Source organism: Oncorhynchus tshawytscha, linkage group LG27 (genome assembly GCF_018296145.1).
Source record: "Oncorhynchus tshawytscha isolate Ot180627B linkage group LG27, Otsh_v2.0, whole genome shotgun sequence".
NCBI classification, from domain to species: domain Eukaryota; kingdom Metazoa; phylum Chordata; class Actinopteri; order Salmoniformes; family Salmonidae; genus Oncorhynchus; species Oncorhynchus tshawytscha.
Window position 1 is genome coordinate 19658040 of NC_056455.1, and position 16612 is coordinate 19674651.

The 16612-nt window shown below is 43.4% G+C and overlaps 1 protein-coding gene and 1 pseudogene across 1 annotated transcript; both read left to right on the forward strand.

The window, feature by feature from the left end:
* Positions 1-16612, forward strand: part of LOC121841088 — a 106298-nt pseudogene that overhangs the window by 72857 nt on the left and 16829 nt on the right.
* On the forward strand, positions 3305-10078 carry LOC112236342 (solute carrier family 4 member 1a (Diego blood group)). Its single transcript, XM_042307113.1, is given in 25 exon segments — positions 3305-3475; positions 3580-3665; positions 3780-3826; positions 3936-4101; positions 4301-4509; positions 4666-4712; positions 5077-5222; positions 5225-5259; positions 5416-5560; positions 5563-5639; positions 5895-6081; positions 6221-6369; positions 6585-6779; positions 6970-7215; positions 7386-7475; positions 7619-7763; positions 7766-7784; positions 7867-7960; positions 7962-8109; positions 8265-8353; positions 8355-8435; positions 8904-9020; positions 9023-9079; positions 9458-9580; positions 10061-10078. Coding segments are annotated over 25 exon segments (2853 nt in total). The 5' UTR covers positions 3305-3338.

Genomic DNA, 16612 nt, shown 5'->3' on the forward strand with positions numbered 1-16612 from the left:
AAGTTACTGTACAAAATAGTTGTTACAGTATGAGTTGTAATATTGTAAGTTACTGTAATGGATGACTAGAGCACTAGGGTGTCTGTCTGGCCTGGGGAGAGCGTAACCCAGAGATAAGACTCTGTGGTCTCCTACTCAAACCACTGCAAGGGCCACACTGTCTCAATGGCTGACTCATGGTTAGGAGCACAGCTCATAGGGGCTGTGACACGCTGGTGGGGCTGTGACAGGGAGCTGTGATGCGCTATCTTGATTAAATGGGCCTCAAATGTGTCATAAGTGTGTTTATAAGGCTTACTTGTGTAGAGGTTCATATGCCCTGTTGGTTGGGCTTGTGACACATTGTGACCAATTTGGGTTCACTGTGTGTATGAGTAGCCCATGAAAACATGACAAAAACAGTCCATTTAGAGTTGACACCAGATTACCCCAGATAAAGTATACCCCAGATTAGCCCAGTCAGAGACAACTCCAGTCAGATTACCCAGTTTAATTAGGTTACCCCAGAGTAACCCATTAGAGGTTAACTCAGATTGACCCAGGAGTTTACCCCAGATTAACCCAGTCAGAGTTTACCCCAGATTATCCCAGTAGAATTTTACACCAGATTAACCCAGTCAGAGTTTACCCCAGATTACCCAAATTACAGAGTTTACCCTAGATTAACAGTCAGAGTTTGTAGTCAGTCAGAGTTTACCCCCAGATTACCCCACTAGATTACACAATTAGAGTTTACCCCAGATTACCCCAGTCAGAGTTTACCCCCAGATTACCACAGTTGGAGTTTAACCCAGATTACCCCAGTTATAGAACTGATGCAGGGGCAGTTGAGTCTCAGGTATTCCCAGAATTATTCTTCAGGGCCATAAACCCCTCCCCCTCCCCCTCCCCCAAAATAGTCAAGATAGAGCTGAGAGGTCTAGACTAGAGCAAGGTCTTATTTGATATCACTGTTTGAAACATTGATTGTGACATTAGAGGGAATCCCCTAATATCCCCCCTCTATATGAGAGCGGGCTGGCATTCCTTAGCTCTTTGTAGACTACATCATTGGTATGTTTATATTTATAAGGCCATACTGAGACAGATTCCTTTTCACCTGTGTACCTACATTGTCCAGCAGAAAAATGACAACTATCGCCTGCGCTCACATGTGCATTGTTGACTGTGCCTTAGGCCCGTACAGAGCTAGAGGAAAAAGGTTAATTGTTTTTAAATATTTGTTTTATTTAACCTTTATTTAACTAGGCAAGTCATTTAAGAACAAATTCTTATTTACAATGACGGCCTACCAAAAGGCAAATAGCATCCTTCGGGGAAGGGGCCTGGGATAATAAAAAATAATTTAAAAAATACAATATAAACATAGGACAAAACACACATCACAACAAGAGAGACCTAAGACAACAACATAAGAAGGCAGCAAAACATGACAACACAGCATGGTAGCAACATAACATGACAACAACATGGTAGCAACACAACATGGTAGCGGCACAAAAACATGGTAGAAACATTATTGGGCACAGACAACAGCACAAAGGTCAAGAAGGTAGAGACAACAATACATCATACAAAGCAGCCACAACTGTCAGTAAGAGTGACCATGATTGAGTCTTTGAATGAAGAGATTGAGATAAAACTGTCCAGTTTGAGTGTTTGTTGCAGCTCGTTCCAGTTGCTAGTTGCAGCGAATTGAAAAGAGGAGTGACCCAGGGACGTGTGTGCTTTGGGGACCTTTAACAGAATGTGACTGGCAGAATGGGTGTTGTATGTGGAGAATGAGGGCTGCAGTAAATATCTCAGATAGGGGGGAGTGAGGCCTAAGAGGGTTTGATAAATAAGCATCAACCAGTGGGTCTTGCAACGGGTATACAGAGATGACCAGTTTACAGAGGAGTATAGAGTGCAGTGATGTGTCCTATAAGGAGCATTGGTGGCAAATCTGATGGCCGAATGGTAAAGAACATCTAGCCTCTTGAGAGCACCCTGACCTGACAATCTATAAATGATGTCTCTGTAATCTAACAGAATGGGTAGGATGGTCATCTGAATCAGGGTTAGTATGGCAGCTGGGGTGAAAGAGGAGTGATTACGATAGAGGAAATCAAGTCTAGATTTAACTTAGCCTGCAGCTTTGATATGTATGAAAGAAGGACAGTGTATTGCCCAGCCATACTCCCAAGTACTTGTATGAGGTGAATACCTCAAGATCTAAACCTCAGAGGTAGTAATCACCCTTGGGAAGAGGGGGGATTCTTCTTACCGAACCACATGACCTTTTGTTTTGAGGTGTTCAGAACAAGGTTAAGGGTAGAGAAAGCTTGTTGGACAGTAAGAAAGCTTTGTTGTAGAGCATTTAACACAAAATCCGGGGAGGGTTCTCTGCCCCTTCCATTTCGAACAAGCTTCAAGAAGTCCTGGAATTTACAAGAGCTCCTACATTTAAATTTGTTTAAATCAAGGGTCAACACTATGATATAAAATGAAGTGAGGGGCTGTCAGTGTTTTGACCCTTAGTTGCACGACACTTCCCTAAACCATGTTGTTGCTCAATGTGTACATTTATCTTTTTAAACTGTAGTGTTTTGCTTTTTTGGCCAGGTTACTCTTGTAAGAGATTATTCATTTCAATGGTAAAATAAAGGTCAAATGCATGTCTGTATTTCATGTGTCTAATTCTAGTGTGTTTGTGTTTATTCATTTATGTCAATGTGCATTCACATTACAGGGTATGCACAAACGTTGCTGAAAGTTTAAGGACAGACGAAGCAAGCACTGACACACTCCAATGGAGAACGACCTGTCTTTTGGAGAGGTGGATAAAACACACTGTTATTGCACTAATGCAGTGAATGGGATGAAATGTGAATTGTCAATTCAAAGTATTTGTAACATTTTATTCACTTATTTTACTCTGACCCCCCCCTCCCCCTCTCTCTGATTCCATCCAGGATGTCATGTCCTCTGAGGAGGGAGAGTGACTCTGCTTTCCCATCTCGACCAGACTGTGAGTGCTCTCCTCTCTTAAAAGTTCATTTTTAAGTCTAATTAGCATTTCCTCATACAAGAAGTCCAACCTGAACAATATTAGAAGGAATTAAATGAATGGGTGAAGGGATCTAAAACAAGATATTGTGAATGCAGCTACATCATGTGGTTGTCCAGATTGTCAGTGAGAGTGATCAGAAGTAGGCCTACTGTACATGATTATACAACACCACCCCCCACTGGTCTAAGCCAGCATGATGCCCTTATCTGGGAAGGCAGCACTGATATTGCAGAGCTTGTCCAAGTCTCTCACTGAAGTCACCAATCTCTGGTAACACAACCAGCGAATGATTCTGAGCCTACAGAATATACAGACGTCATACAGGCTTTTGCTGTCCCTTTTGGCCAGAACACCAAACACCAGGAGCTGCAGGTACTTCATGAAAGATAGGAGCACAACCTGGCCTGCTGTCTGTAAGATCTGGTGAGACATGGACAGGTGTTGAGGAGCAGCACACCTGCGTCTCGTGCCCCCCCTCACTCACCAACCGGGTTCACCCCCACCCTTCCTCCCCTCCCTCCCCACAGTGGCAACTATGACCTGGAGCAGAGCAGGCAGGAAGAGGACAGCACCCAGGCCATCCAGAGCATCGTCATTCACACCGACCCAGAGGGTGAGCCCTAACTAACCCATCAACACATTCTCTCTACTCCCTCTGTATGTCTCACCTACACAAGTACACCTCCAATGGAGTGCTAGGACTGAACACTACCTCTCTGTATTTCAGCCTATCTGAACCTGAACACCAACGCCAACACCAGAGGGGATGCTCAGGTAAGCCCCATTTGGGGTATAGCTTGAAATAAACGGGTACCTAGTATATTGACAAGGAAGTTGCCATTTTGAACCTGAGCATGATGTTGTGTGTGTGTGTGTGTCTCAGGCCTATGTGGAGCTGAATGAGCTCATGGGCAACAGCTGGCAGGAGACTGGCCGCTGGGTGGGCTATGAGGAGAATTTGAACCCAGCAACGGGCAAGTGGGGCCCCTCCCACGTCTCCTACCTCACCTTCAAGAGTCTGATCCAGCTTCGCAAGATCATGAGCACAGGTGACTATCTGAACAAATGCACAGTGTTTATCACTCAATCTAAATAATTTCTTGACGTAATCTGGATCATTTCATGAGGTTATTAGAAATTGAATCTTTTCTCAGAGCCACCATATGAAACCGTATTTCCAACAATAGATGGCAGGCAGCAACAGGCCATGAATTGACCTATCCCAAAACTCTGTCTGTGTGTGTTCAGGTGCGATCATTCTGGACCTGCAGGCCAGCAGTCTGTCTGCTGTGGCTGAGAAGGTGGTGGATGAATTGCGGAGCAAGGGTGAGATCCGTGCCACTGATAGAGATGGCCTGTTGAGGGCTCTACTGCAGAGACGCAGTCAGTCTGAGGGAGCTGTAGCTCAACCCCTGGGAGGAGACATCGAGATGCAGACCTTCTCTGTCACCAAGCAGGTAACACTAGGCTTAGGATCTAAATCCCACCGCTAAATCATAAATATCATTCCCAGCACTTCATGACTTCATTCAACCTCTCTTCCTCTTTCTTTGATAAATCTATCTTTCTCTCCCGATATCTCACTAACTGACCTTCCTCCCTTCGCTTTTCAGAGAGATACAACTGATAGTGTGGAAGCCTCCATTGTCCTCTCAGGTAAGTACATTGTGTGAAAAGTGAAATACAACTCACCACCAACTTTTTACATTTATTTTTATTTAACTAGGCAAGTCAGTTAAGAACAAATTCTTATTTACAATGGTGGCCCCTACCGGGCAAACCCGGACGACGCTGAGCCAATTGTGCGCCGCCCTATGGACTCCCAATCACGGCCTGTTGTGATACCGCCTGAAATTGAACCAGGGTATCTGTAGTGACACCTCTAGTACTGAGATGCTGTGCCTTAAACCGCTGTGCCTTTCGGGAGCCCAACTGGATACTCTGCCTGATTTGCCTATTCAACCATTTATTCTAAAGAATATGGAGACTGTAATCTAAACTCTATGTGTGTGTGTTTGTTCCAGGGGTGATGGACTCCTGGAGAAGCCTGCCGTGGCCTTCGTCAGGCTGGGGGACTCTGTGGTGATAGAGGGGCCCTGGAGGCCCCTGTGCCGGTGCGCTTCGTCTTTTGTGCTGGTGGGCCCCAGCCATGGAGGAGTGGATTACCATGAGGTGGCCGTGCCATGGCTGCCCTTATGGCTGATTGGGTGAGAAAATAGGGAGTGGAAAGAGGGATGAGACTTATTAAGGCCAAGGAGCGCAAGGGGAGGGAAGAATGAGGAGATGCTTCATAGTATCTAGATGAATCTTTTCAGTGTTTTACAATAGCTAACCATGCTCTCCCCATGTCTCCGGTCCTACAGGTCTTTAGTCTGGAGGCTTACCTAGCCCAGACTAACAAGGAATTGACCAATGCCATCGCTGATTTCATGGACTGCAGCATCGTCATCCCGCCCACTGAGATCCAGGACAAGGGCATGCTCCAGCCAATCATTGACTTCCAGAAGAAATGCTGAAGGACAGACTCCGCCCCTCTGACACCCGAATCATATTTGGTGGCGGGGCCAAGGTCAGTCGGACTAACCCTGTAGTTACACAGACTAACCCTGTAGTTACAACTAATCTAAATCTATATATAACTTGTATATTCAATTTCCAAATTAGGATTGTTTACATTTTGGCCTACATTTCCATCTAATATGATTTTCCAAATAAAATTGATGTTTAGAAAATGCAGAGATTCTGGAGATTCTAGTCAAAAAAAACATCCAAAACACTTGCTCTGTCTGTGCTCATTTTGAGTCATTATTTCTTTTTGTATCCAGCTGATGAGGCCGATGAGGAGCCAAGAGAAGACCCGCTGGCCCGGACAGGCATTCCCTTCGGCGGGATGATAAAGGACATGAAGCGGCGGTACCGCCATTACATCAGTGACTTCACAGACGCCCTCGACCCCCAGGTCCTGGCTGCTGTCATCTTCATCTACTTCGCTGCTCTGTCCCCTGCCATCACCTTCGGAGGCCTGCTGGGTGAGTTCATGTCTGAAGGAGGGACCCACCTAGTGTCATAGAGGACAGGAGCACTACTGACTCTATATGGGATTTGTGGGTAGGCCTACATAACAGAGGTTATAATCATGACCTTCATCCCCCTGACCTCTACCTCCAGCCGATAAGACGGAGCACATGATGGGCGTGTCTGAGCTGATGATCTCCACCTGCGTCCAGGGCATCATCTTCGCCTTCATCGCAGCCCAGCCTACACTGGTCATTGGCTTCTCTGGGCCACTGCTGGTGTTTGAGGAGGCCTTCTTTGCGGTATGTATCATAGCACTTTCACATAACAGCTCAGTGAGCCCTAGCTCTGACCCCTGATGACAGTATGCTGAGCCATCACTGCTTCATGTCCTCAGGATGTCAATCATATTAGACATGATTTGCATTGGCTATTAATTATAACTATAAATTTCAAAGTTACAATGCAAGTACATCATTAACATAAACAACTTATTTTTATAAATCCCATTGTCTAGTTCTGCAAGTCCCAGGAGATTGAGTACATTGTGGGCCGTATCTGGGTAGGCCTGTGGCTGGTGATCATCGTGGTTGTTATCGTGGCCGTGGAGGGCAGCTTCCTGGTCAAATTCATCTCCCGCTTCACGCAGGAGATCTTCTCCATCCTTATCTCCCTCATCTTCATCTACGAGACCTTCAGCAAGCTCGGCAAGGTACCACACATCACTCCACCTCATCTCCTCACATCCATCCCAACATTTACATCCATCCACCATCCTAAGCACTTTTTTATACCTCAACTGTAAATACAAAAATAAAACCTGTCTTTCTCCTTTTCTTCACACCCCTCCTGTCCTCCGCTGCTAATTCATCTACATACCTACGTTTCTTCTCGTTATTCAGATCTTCAAAGCTCACCCTCTGGTTCTGAACTATGAGCACTTGAACGACAGCCTGGACAACCCTTTCCACCCGGTGGTCAAGGAGCGCATAGAGTATCATGATGATGGCAACAAGACAGTGCACGAGGTCATACATGAGAGGGCCTACCCCAACACCGCCCTGCTTTCCATGTGTCTTATGTTCGGGTGTTTCTTCATTGCATACTTCCTCCGTCAGTTCAAAAATGGCCACTTCCTCCCTGGACCGGTGAGCTACAGCTGTTTTCAACAGTGATGACTAGTGTATGTCTGTGAGCAAAGCGACTGCTGGACAGTATTGAAGAGAGATGAATCAGGATAGGGTCTTTTAGTGCTGGAGAGCCCCATCTGTGTTTTGTGTGTGATAGCCTTCACTACATATGTTTTCCCTGTCACCAGATTCGTCGGATGATTGGAGATTTTGGTGTTCCCATCGCCATTTTCTTCATGATCGCTGTGGATATCACCATTGAGGATGCCTACACTCAGGTTAGTGATTCATAGGTTTGTGTTGCCTTGACTAAAAGGTGATCTCGGTGTATAACACATTACTCCTTAAACTGTTTCATGTAAAAAGGGATGTCTAGTAATAGATTAAATACAGCATATGTATTTTGTGTGTCCCCTGGCAGAAACTTGTGGTGCCCAAGGGTCTTATGGTGTCCAACCCCAATGCCAGAGGCTGGTTCATCAACCCCTTGGGAGAGAAGAAGCCTTTCCCCGCCTGGATGATGGGGGCGTGTTGCGTGCCAGCCCTGCTGGTCTTCATCCTCATCTTCTCGAGTCCCAGATCACTACGTTAGTAAAATCATCTTCATGTCCATAGTCCCTCCACAACTGCCAAGCCTCCTCTCATTGTTTTGACCTCTGACCTTTCTAGGCTGATTGTGAGCAAACCAGAGAGGAAGATGGTGAAGGGCTCTGGTTTCCATCTGGACCTGCTCATCCTGGTCACCATGGGTGGCATCGCCTCCCCTGTTTGGGGTGCCCTGGCTGAGTGCCGCCACCGTGCGTTCTGTCACCCATGCCAACGCCCTCACTGTCATGAGCAAGGGACCCAAGCCTGAGATCGAGAAGGTGCTGGAGCAAAGGATCAGCGGCATGCTTGTGGCCGCCATGGTCGGTAAGTGCTACCATATAGGCTACTGAGATTTAGCTGATGCAGTCGATCCCGACAGACAGACAGAACACTGGGTGTCTAAAGAAAAAGTTCAGCACAGTCAGTGTTTGAGCTCCTAAAAATGTATGAGAAATGTTTGTTGTTCCTGCTATTCCCAGGTGTCTCTATTCTCTTGGAGCCTATCCTGAAGATGATTCCCATGACGGCTCTGTTTGGAATCTTCCTCTACATGGGTATAACCTCACTCCAGTGGGATCCAGATGTGGGACCGAATGCTTCTGCTTATTGTACCCAGGAAATACTATCCTGCTGACGCCTACGCACAAAGGGTATGCTGCTCTCTCCACCCCCCAATTTTCCTCCTTTCTGTTTCATCGCTTTTATATCATTATTTAATTAATGAAACATACCAGACAATTCCTACACAATGACACACTGTGGCAATCACAACGTAATTATCTGAAAATCATAAATTACCTTTGAACTTACAAGTTTTTACACCATAGTAAATATCAGAGTGCAAACTTGGTTTTAGAAGTGACTTAATTTTGTATTTAATTTTTTTATACAATCGGATAAACACTCAAACAGCCTACCACTGGACGCATCCGTCCTCATGGTCCTAAAGCACACCATTGCCTTGTTTTGTATCACATTCCAAAAGATAAAACTGGGGGGACAAAAATGCTATTTCAGAATGTGCCGTCCCCAGTGAAAGTTATGCCCCCTGGTAAACATAAGTATATATCCAATGTGTTGCCCCTGTCTTTAACCCTCCTTCTCTCATCTCCTTAATGGTAACTACTATGAAGATGCACTTGTTCACTCTGATCCAGATGGTGTGTTTGGGAGCTCTCTGGATGGTGAAGATGAGTGCCTTCTCCCTGGCTCTGCCCTTTGTCCTCATCCTCACCCATCCCCCTGCGCATGGCCATCCACTGGAACACTCTTCACTGACAAGGAAATGAAATGTGTAAGTGGCACACAAATGTTTTACTGTGGTTAACTACAATCACAACACATGCATATGTTTTGGGTAGGAGCCTGGTCCCGGTACCTTATGTTGTCATGCCGATGAGTGGTCAGAAGATTTGGCTAAATCACATACACATGAGAAAAATATGGAACTGATGGAATCGGCAGAGAACATTTTCAAAATACCCATTCAATGATCAATAGAATGTCAGTGTCACTATTCATTTTCTACATGTGGGTTCAGTTTCATTTCTATTGGAAATGCTATCTTTCAAATGATTTCAGGAGGTTTAGAATAAATTCTGCCTCTCCTAAATCAGTGTGACTCAACTAAACTGTGTGTGTTTCTCTAATGAGACTGTGTGACCTGTTGCAGCTGGATGCCTCTGACGGCAAGGTGAAGTTCAAGAGGAGCCAGGGAGAGATATGTACGAGTCCCCGTTGCCATGAACACCTGGACCACGACCTTTCACTCCCCTCAACTCGCTGCGAAGATCCAGTGAACTCAAACAATGCTTTTAATAGGTGTCTAACACATGTATTAGTATGTGCCATCAAAAATATTCTTTAGGAAAATGTATTTTTAGCCAACTGTCCTGAAAACGTCAATTGCAATTGGGTATGTTTGTGTGCCAAGCTAAAATGAAGGTCTTGGGTAAGCATTCAAACCTTTTTAATGACAGGTTTCCTAATATTCTTACACTATTAATATGACAATTAACATTTATCTCTCAAATACCCAAATAATGCCAAAAATATAATCCCATCAGTATTAGGCAGATAAATAGATAAATGCAATATTATAAATCACACGAAAATGCTTTTCTATGGAACTGTTATTTTAGCCTTGGTTCTGTAGCCTATTGTATACCCTAGTTACATTACTCTCCTTTGTTACAGTTTGGTTTTATGCTTCATTGTGAGCTTATTGAATGAAAGTCTTATGTAGATCACCTTGTGTTCTTGCTGTTTTGTTTAGTTGAAAGCTAACGTGTGAGTATGGAGTTCTATTTTTGGGTGTCCAGTGGTGTCACTCATTCAGTTCTTATACCTAAATACATATTTACTTCAGGATGTAATGCTTTCGGGATTGCAAAGGTGAGAGGGATACATACAGGAAAATTATTGATTAATCACTGAATGAATTGTAACAATATAATGATGATGTGGGAGAGAAATGTGTAAATATGACAAATGAATCACAGCAATAAGATCTGACTATAGTAGGCCTATTGCACCATTTTTTTCATTGATCGGGGGGACAGGTGTAAAGGACAGCTGTATATTTGGTTTATTGTATGTTGATGTGTGTTTGAATCACTGTACAACTGTTGTTTTGATTTTCACCCAACCAATTAAAGACATTTTAAACCCTTTCATTTCTTAATTTGAGACATTCCATCACTTCATTCATCAATGGTAGGAGGGCTGACAGTGCTGGTCCACAGGAGCACCACTCCAACGCGGTTTAACGACGCTGTGCGCTCATTGGAAAGTCATTTGTTTTCATTGGATCTGGCTGTCTGGATTGGATGGCTGGATTACGCCCCCAAACTGACAAGGTGGAGTTGGAAGAAATTACATGAGTGAGAAAATGAAACCGTCAAATAGGCTACTCGACTTTGCAAATAGGAGCACCACTAAAAGTATAGGACTATCCATGGAATACAATTCCAGTATCGTTTTTGCAATCTGTCAACAGAGTTAGCGCTGGCATGAATATATGTTTATGACACTTTTTTCTCTCAAAATGTTCAGTAGGCTTTAACACTCTGCAGATTGTTATTAAAATGTTAGTTATTATGCTATAATTTGTGAAATTACTTTGATGTAACAACAGCTGACTAAAGTTCCACTTAGATAGGCAGCTGACTGGGACAAATAACTTTTACTAAAGTATCGGTAGTCTAAAAGATTTGCACTCGCTCATTGTCTCGGTTGCAATGGCGGGTCGAGTGCTAAATGTGGAAAAATAGTATGGCTGTGGGTGATGCGTTCGGCAGCGGGGGAGAGATCGAAAATGCGGATGTCTTTGCTAAGAGAAATGGTCGGATCGAGAGCTACGCGTTGAGTGGAAGAAAGCAAGTGAGATGGAGGCGGGGGAAGTTCCCATCTCTGCGGGGACTGGAGCGCCTGTGCCCTGGACCGGCGGCGCAGTGCTGGCTAACATTCAACCCAACCCTTGTTCCACAACGAGCTCGACTCACGCTGAGACGAGTAAGGCTCACAGCCACCTCCGTCAATTCGACTGCTCAAAAGCTATATAAACAAAATTATTTTCACAAACAATTTACGCTCAATATGGTTTTATTTTCTCCCTTTAGTAATTTTAAAGAACACCTCATCTTGAATGCCTTGTGTTAGCAAAACACTGACTGCTGTAGGGTAGACCATTCCGAGGTCGCCATACCCGAATTTCCTCTCCTTTTACCACGGGTAAAAATGCGAACTATAGGGTCTAAATAATATGGTATAAATTTATAATTTGCATTGATTATGGACCACCCGTCAATTTGGAATTTAATTCGCAATGTATCTTATTTTCTGCTAAGAATTGACTATTTCCGCGCCGAGACCTCCATGCGGTTGTTGACAGAACCAGCCGCCTCTCTGGTTAGCCATCATGGATCTCAGTTTAATATCTCACCGTGTGGGCTCGCCCTCTATCTCGCTTGACAACCATCATTGCCAACCTGCGAAAACAGTCTTTGGTACTGTTATAGTTGCCTATGATCCTGGTGCGGGGGCAGGTTAGTTGCACCCAGGCTTACTTTAAACCCCAATTTCTTGCTAAGCATGTAGTGCGCCATATGAGCTTGTCACGGTCGGTATCCCTAACTGACTCGCGCTTTGCCTGTAGCATGGCGGCTCTGGGATCAACCTCGCGCCAGTGAACCGTTTGCAATCTCGGATGTACAAATATTTCATTATGTGTGGTGTCAATTTGATACAATGTAACCGCGGATTGAAACCTTGTGAATGATGATAGATTGTAGTTAAGTATCCTCATTTCAATTCTGAAGATTAGCGAAGATTGTTACCATTTATTTCCCTTTTTTCTTCATTCATTATTGCCTCAGTCTTCATGACCCATCCTCGCCACGGCTACAAAACCTAGTTTACCCCGTGTTCAACAACAGCTGAAAGAAAATTCAGGGTGGATGGGAGCCGTTTTCACGGTGAGTTTGTTCATTTAAATCATTGTTTTCAAGAAGCACAACAGTGAATTTCTCTGTCTGAGATGAAGGATTTTCTAAACATGATTCTCTTTCCTTGGAGACAGGTCAGTGTTCGAGGTCACCTCGTTTGAGACTGGATTTTTTTCCTATGAGTTTATGCAAAACTAGTAACGTTAGGCCGATACGTAATCTTTTGGACGATCAATTACAAATACATTTATCTAGTTAACGTTACCTGCAATATTGATGTAAATGTATATACAAAATAAAAACGTAAATCATTATCCATGGTGAATCCCCTGAAGTTAGCCAAGCGTTAGCTAGCTAGCATAAAAGTTGACTGGTCTGGTGGTGGTTTTCATATTTTAAATTTACAGTAGCTAACTACTGTAACTTTTTTTAACCTTAAAATGTATATATTATTGTCATTAGATTATTTTCGCAGGTGGCCACCGTGTTGGCTAACATATAGTTGTAAATTATGGAAATCTGATGGTTGTTAACATAATATAGCTAGCTAGCGAGTTAGCAGCTAGCTAACCATTGCGTTGAACCAACGTAGTGCGGTCGTTGGCTCGGTTGGAGTTTGTGGACCCCCCAAACCATCTTATCATACCAGGATATTACTTTTACATTTCCCATAAACTGCGTTGATTTATTGGGACACTAGCTAACTATGTCCAACCACGGTTTTAAACGCATCATTAGACCAGCGATAATTGTATCCCCCCTTAAATGCACTGGCAGTCCAACACAGGCTCGTGCGTACTATAATATCACCAAGAACGGGTAAACAACAGGCAGGGTGCTGACTGCAGGGTCGACTTCACATATCCGAGATCGGTTACGCCTCGCGCAGAATGTCCTGCTTTTTTCGAATCTTTTCGGTTTTGATTATGGTTGCCCGCTTCGATACTAAAACGATTAAAGCATAGAAACGGGTCTCTGAGGACTATGCCCAACAATTTAATTTATTATAAAGCGTAATGTGTATCCCTCTTTGGCCCCTCACAAGAGTCGGCCGATAGAGATTTAAGGCGGAGGCAGGTTTCAATTCCAGCTCAATGTTGGTAGTGTGGCTTTGTCGAGTGGTTCATTTGGTAGTAATGTTCCTGGCCACCATTCCCCTTCGTTGGAGACCGAAAGCAGATCTCCCGTCCATAGTCAGCTGGTTGCCTACAGCTGCCTCTAAACGTTCGCTTCCTCCTTCTGTGGAACCTCCCCCACCACCACTCCGGGAAAATCCTCCATTACCGACCGACAGAAGACATGGTCGACAGAAAGCAAAATAAGTTGCTACTTTAATGGAGAATAAGCTAGCCTATTTTCCAAATCGACATAAAGAACATTACCAGTCGTAGCCTTCTGCGGAGTTATTTGAGATGTGAAACCGTCACAAGCTATAGTCTATCTCACCGTGTAGCGTAAACGTTTAGGGGCGGTGTAATAAACATTAATAACCATCATGTCGAGGTCGATTTTAATTTCCAGGATTTTTAAAAGGCTGGAATTTCTTACCTAATAGCTTGTTTGGAATGATTAAAATCAGTCGAATAATCTCTGTCCAATAAATCTTGTTTTCAGTATCACATTTACACACTTATTTTAATGTGCAAGTCGATATACTAGTAGAATGATATATATTTAACCTCTAACCTATGCCATTTCAATGTGTTTAACCTCCAAGCATTATTTTTTTTTCAACTATTTCTAATATCACAAGGTAGGCATTGGCCAAAGTAGTTTTCGTTACTTTTCACATTTGCATGCATTAGGTGTATGCATAGGTAACTATGTATACTGTGTAGATTTTTTGCTGGCACAGTAGTGAGAGTAAATTGTTGGTAAGATTAACAATGACTCACTGCACCTTGTATATTATTTCACAGCCATTTAAAAAAGAAAGGATAGTGTTTATTGCTATCTGTTTTGTTTATGTGCAGGTTAAAGAAAGTACAGATGAATGGAGAAATGGACTCGATCCACTAAAGACCAAGGTGAGATCATAGTCAATCAACGTGAGATCCTAGTAGTCAATCAAGGTGAGATATAGTCACAACATGGAGCTTCTTCCTTCCATCCCCTTCAGATTATTGTGCAAAATGTAGAGATTCATGATTTAAGGATAATGCCAGGATAATGGTTGCAGGACAGACACGCTGATGTGTGTGTCCTTGTGTGGCTATAGTGTGGACGCAGGACGACCTTCTGAATCTGCTAGAGGCCATGAAAGTAAATCTTCCCAGAAGGACCTGGGCCAAGTACAAGACGCCGGAGTCCCATCTGACTGGGAGAAGGTGGCCTTCAACTCATTCACACAGAGAGATGTGCAAACAGAAGTGGAAACGAAGTCTCCAAAGTGGTACGCCATGTCTCTCATGCTATACTGTGAACTGGGGTGTATTTGAGAATAAAAGTGGATTTCAACTCTTGTCAGTTCAATATATACATACTGCATCTTGCCTTTGCAATGTGTTTTTATGTTGTTGTTCTGTGTCTTTGGTTCAGATCCGTAAATTTCGCACATTAACAGAGCTGATTTTTGATGCCCAAGACTTCATCAAGAACCCTTATAAGGGCAAGAAGCTGAAGGTGAGCTGCATATCCTCTTTTTATGATAGACACTATCAGTTGATACTTTCACAGGTGATACATTATTTTCTAGCAAATTCAGTCATCTGATGACTGATTTGACTGTCTTTTGTGTGTGTAATTTTACTCCTTTTTGGTATTGTTTTTTCAAATGTTCTTATTTTTTATTTTTCACTGAATAGAAGCATCCAGATTTCTAAAAGCCCCTGACGCCATATTTCCGCTTCTTCATTGAGAAGAGGGCCAAGTATGCCAAGCTGCACCTGAGATGAGCAACCTAGACCTCACTCAAGATCCTCTCCATGAGTACAGAGGGCTGCCTGACAAAAAGAAGGTCAGAAGCAGGAGAGAGTGTGGGAAGGAAAGGAAGAGATGCAATTAAAGGGAGGATATAGTGACGTTTGGGATGGGGGGGTAAATATGTTCTCCCTGGTAGATAATTTATTTGGGAACTATAATTTGCTGACGTTGGGCTCATGGTCGACTGACTGCTTTTTGACAACAGAAAAATATCTAGAAGACTTCCAGAAAGACAAAGAAACGTTTGGGCACAGCATGTCAAAGTTCAGGTAAGGTTCAAATTTAGGTTATCTGCAACTGGAGTAAATCTATATTTGAAGGGGGATTTCTCCATTGTAAGTTGAATGTGTTTTAATTTGCTCGATGAGTATGTTTATTTTTATTTAACCTTATTTAACTAGGAAAGTCAGTCAAGAACAAATTCTTATTTACAATGACGGCCTACCAAAAGGCAAAAGGCTCCTGCTGGGATTAAAATAAAATATAAAATATAGGACAAAAACACACATCACGACACGAAATAACACTACATAAAGAGAGACCTAAGACCACAACATAGCAAGGCAGAACACAACAACAACATGTTTAATAACAACATGGTACAAACATTATTGGGCACAGACAACAGTGCGAATGGCATGAAGGTAGAGACAATAATACATTACACAAAGCAGCCACAACTGTCAGTAAGAGTGTCTGTGATTGAGTCTTGAATGAAGAGTTTGAGAACAAACTGTCCAATTTAAGTGTTTGCTGCAGCTCGTTCCAGTCGCTAGTTGCAGTGAACTGAGAAGAGGAGCAACCCAAGGATGTGTGTTCTTTGGGGACCTTTAACAGAATGTGACTGGCAGAACGGGTGTTGTATGTGGAGGATGAGGGCTGCAGTAGATATCTCAGATAGGGGGGAGTGAGGCTTAAGAGGGTTTTATAAATAAGCATCAACCAGTGGGTCTTGCGTTGGGTATACAGAGATGACCAGTTTACAAAGGAGTATAGAGTGCAGTGATGTGTTCTACTGATCACCCCAATCCACATAAGTGGAGACAAATTTCACCCCAATAACTACCATGGGATATGCATCAACAGAAACCTTGGGGAAATCATCTGCGTTATCATTAACAGCAGACTCGTACATTTCCTCAGTGAAAACAATGTACTGAGCAAATGTCAAATTGGCTTCTTACCATTATTATCGTACGACAGACCACGTATTCACCCTGCACACCCTAATTGACAAACAAACAAACCAAAACAAAGGCAAAGTCTTCTCATACCATGTTGATTTCAAAAGAGCCTTCGACTCAATTCGGCATGTGGGTCTGCTATACAAATGAATGGAAAGTGGTGTTGGGGGAAGGTAGACTAGTGGTTAGAGCGTTGGGCTAGTAACCGAAAGGTTGCGAGATCGAATCCCCTGAGCTGACAAGGTAAAAATCTGTCGTTCTGCCCCTGAACAAGGC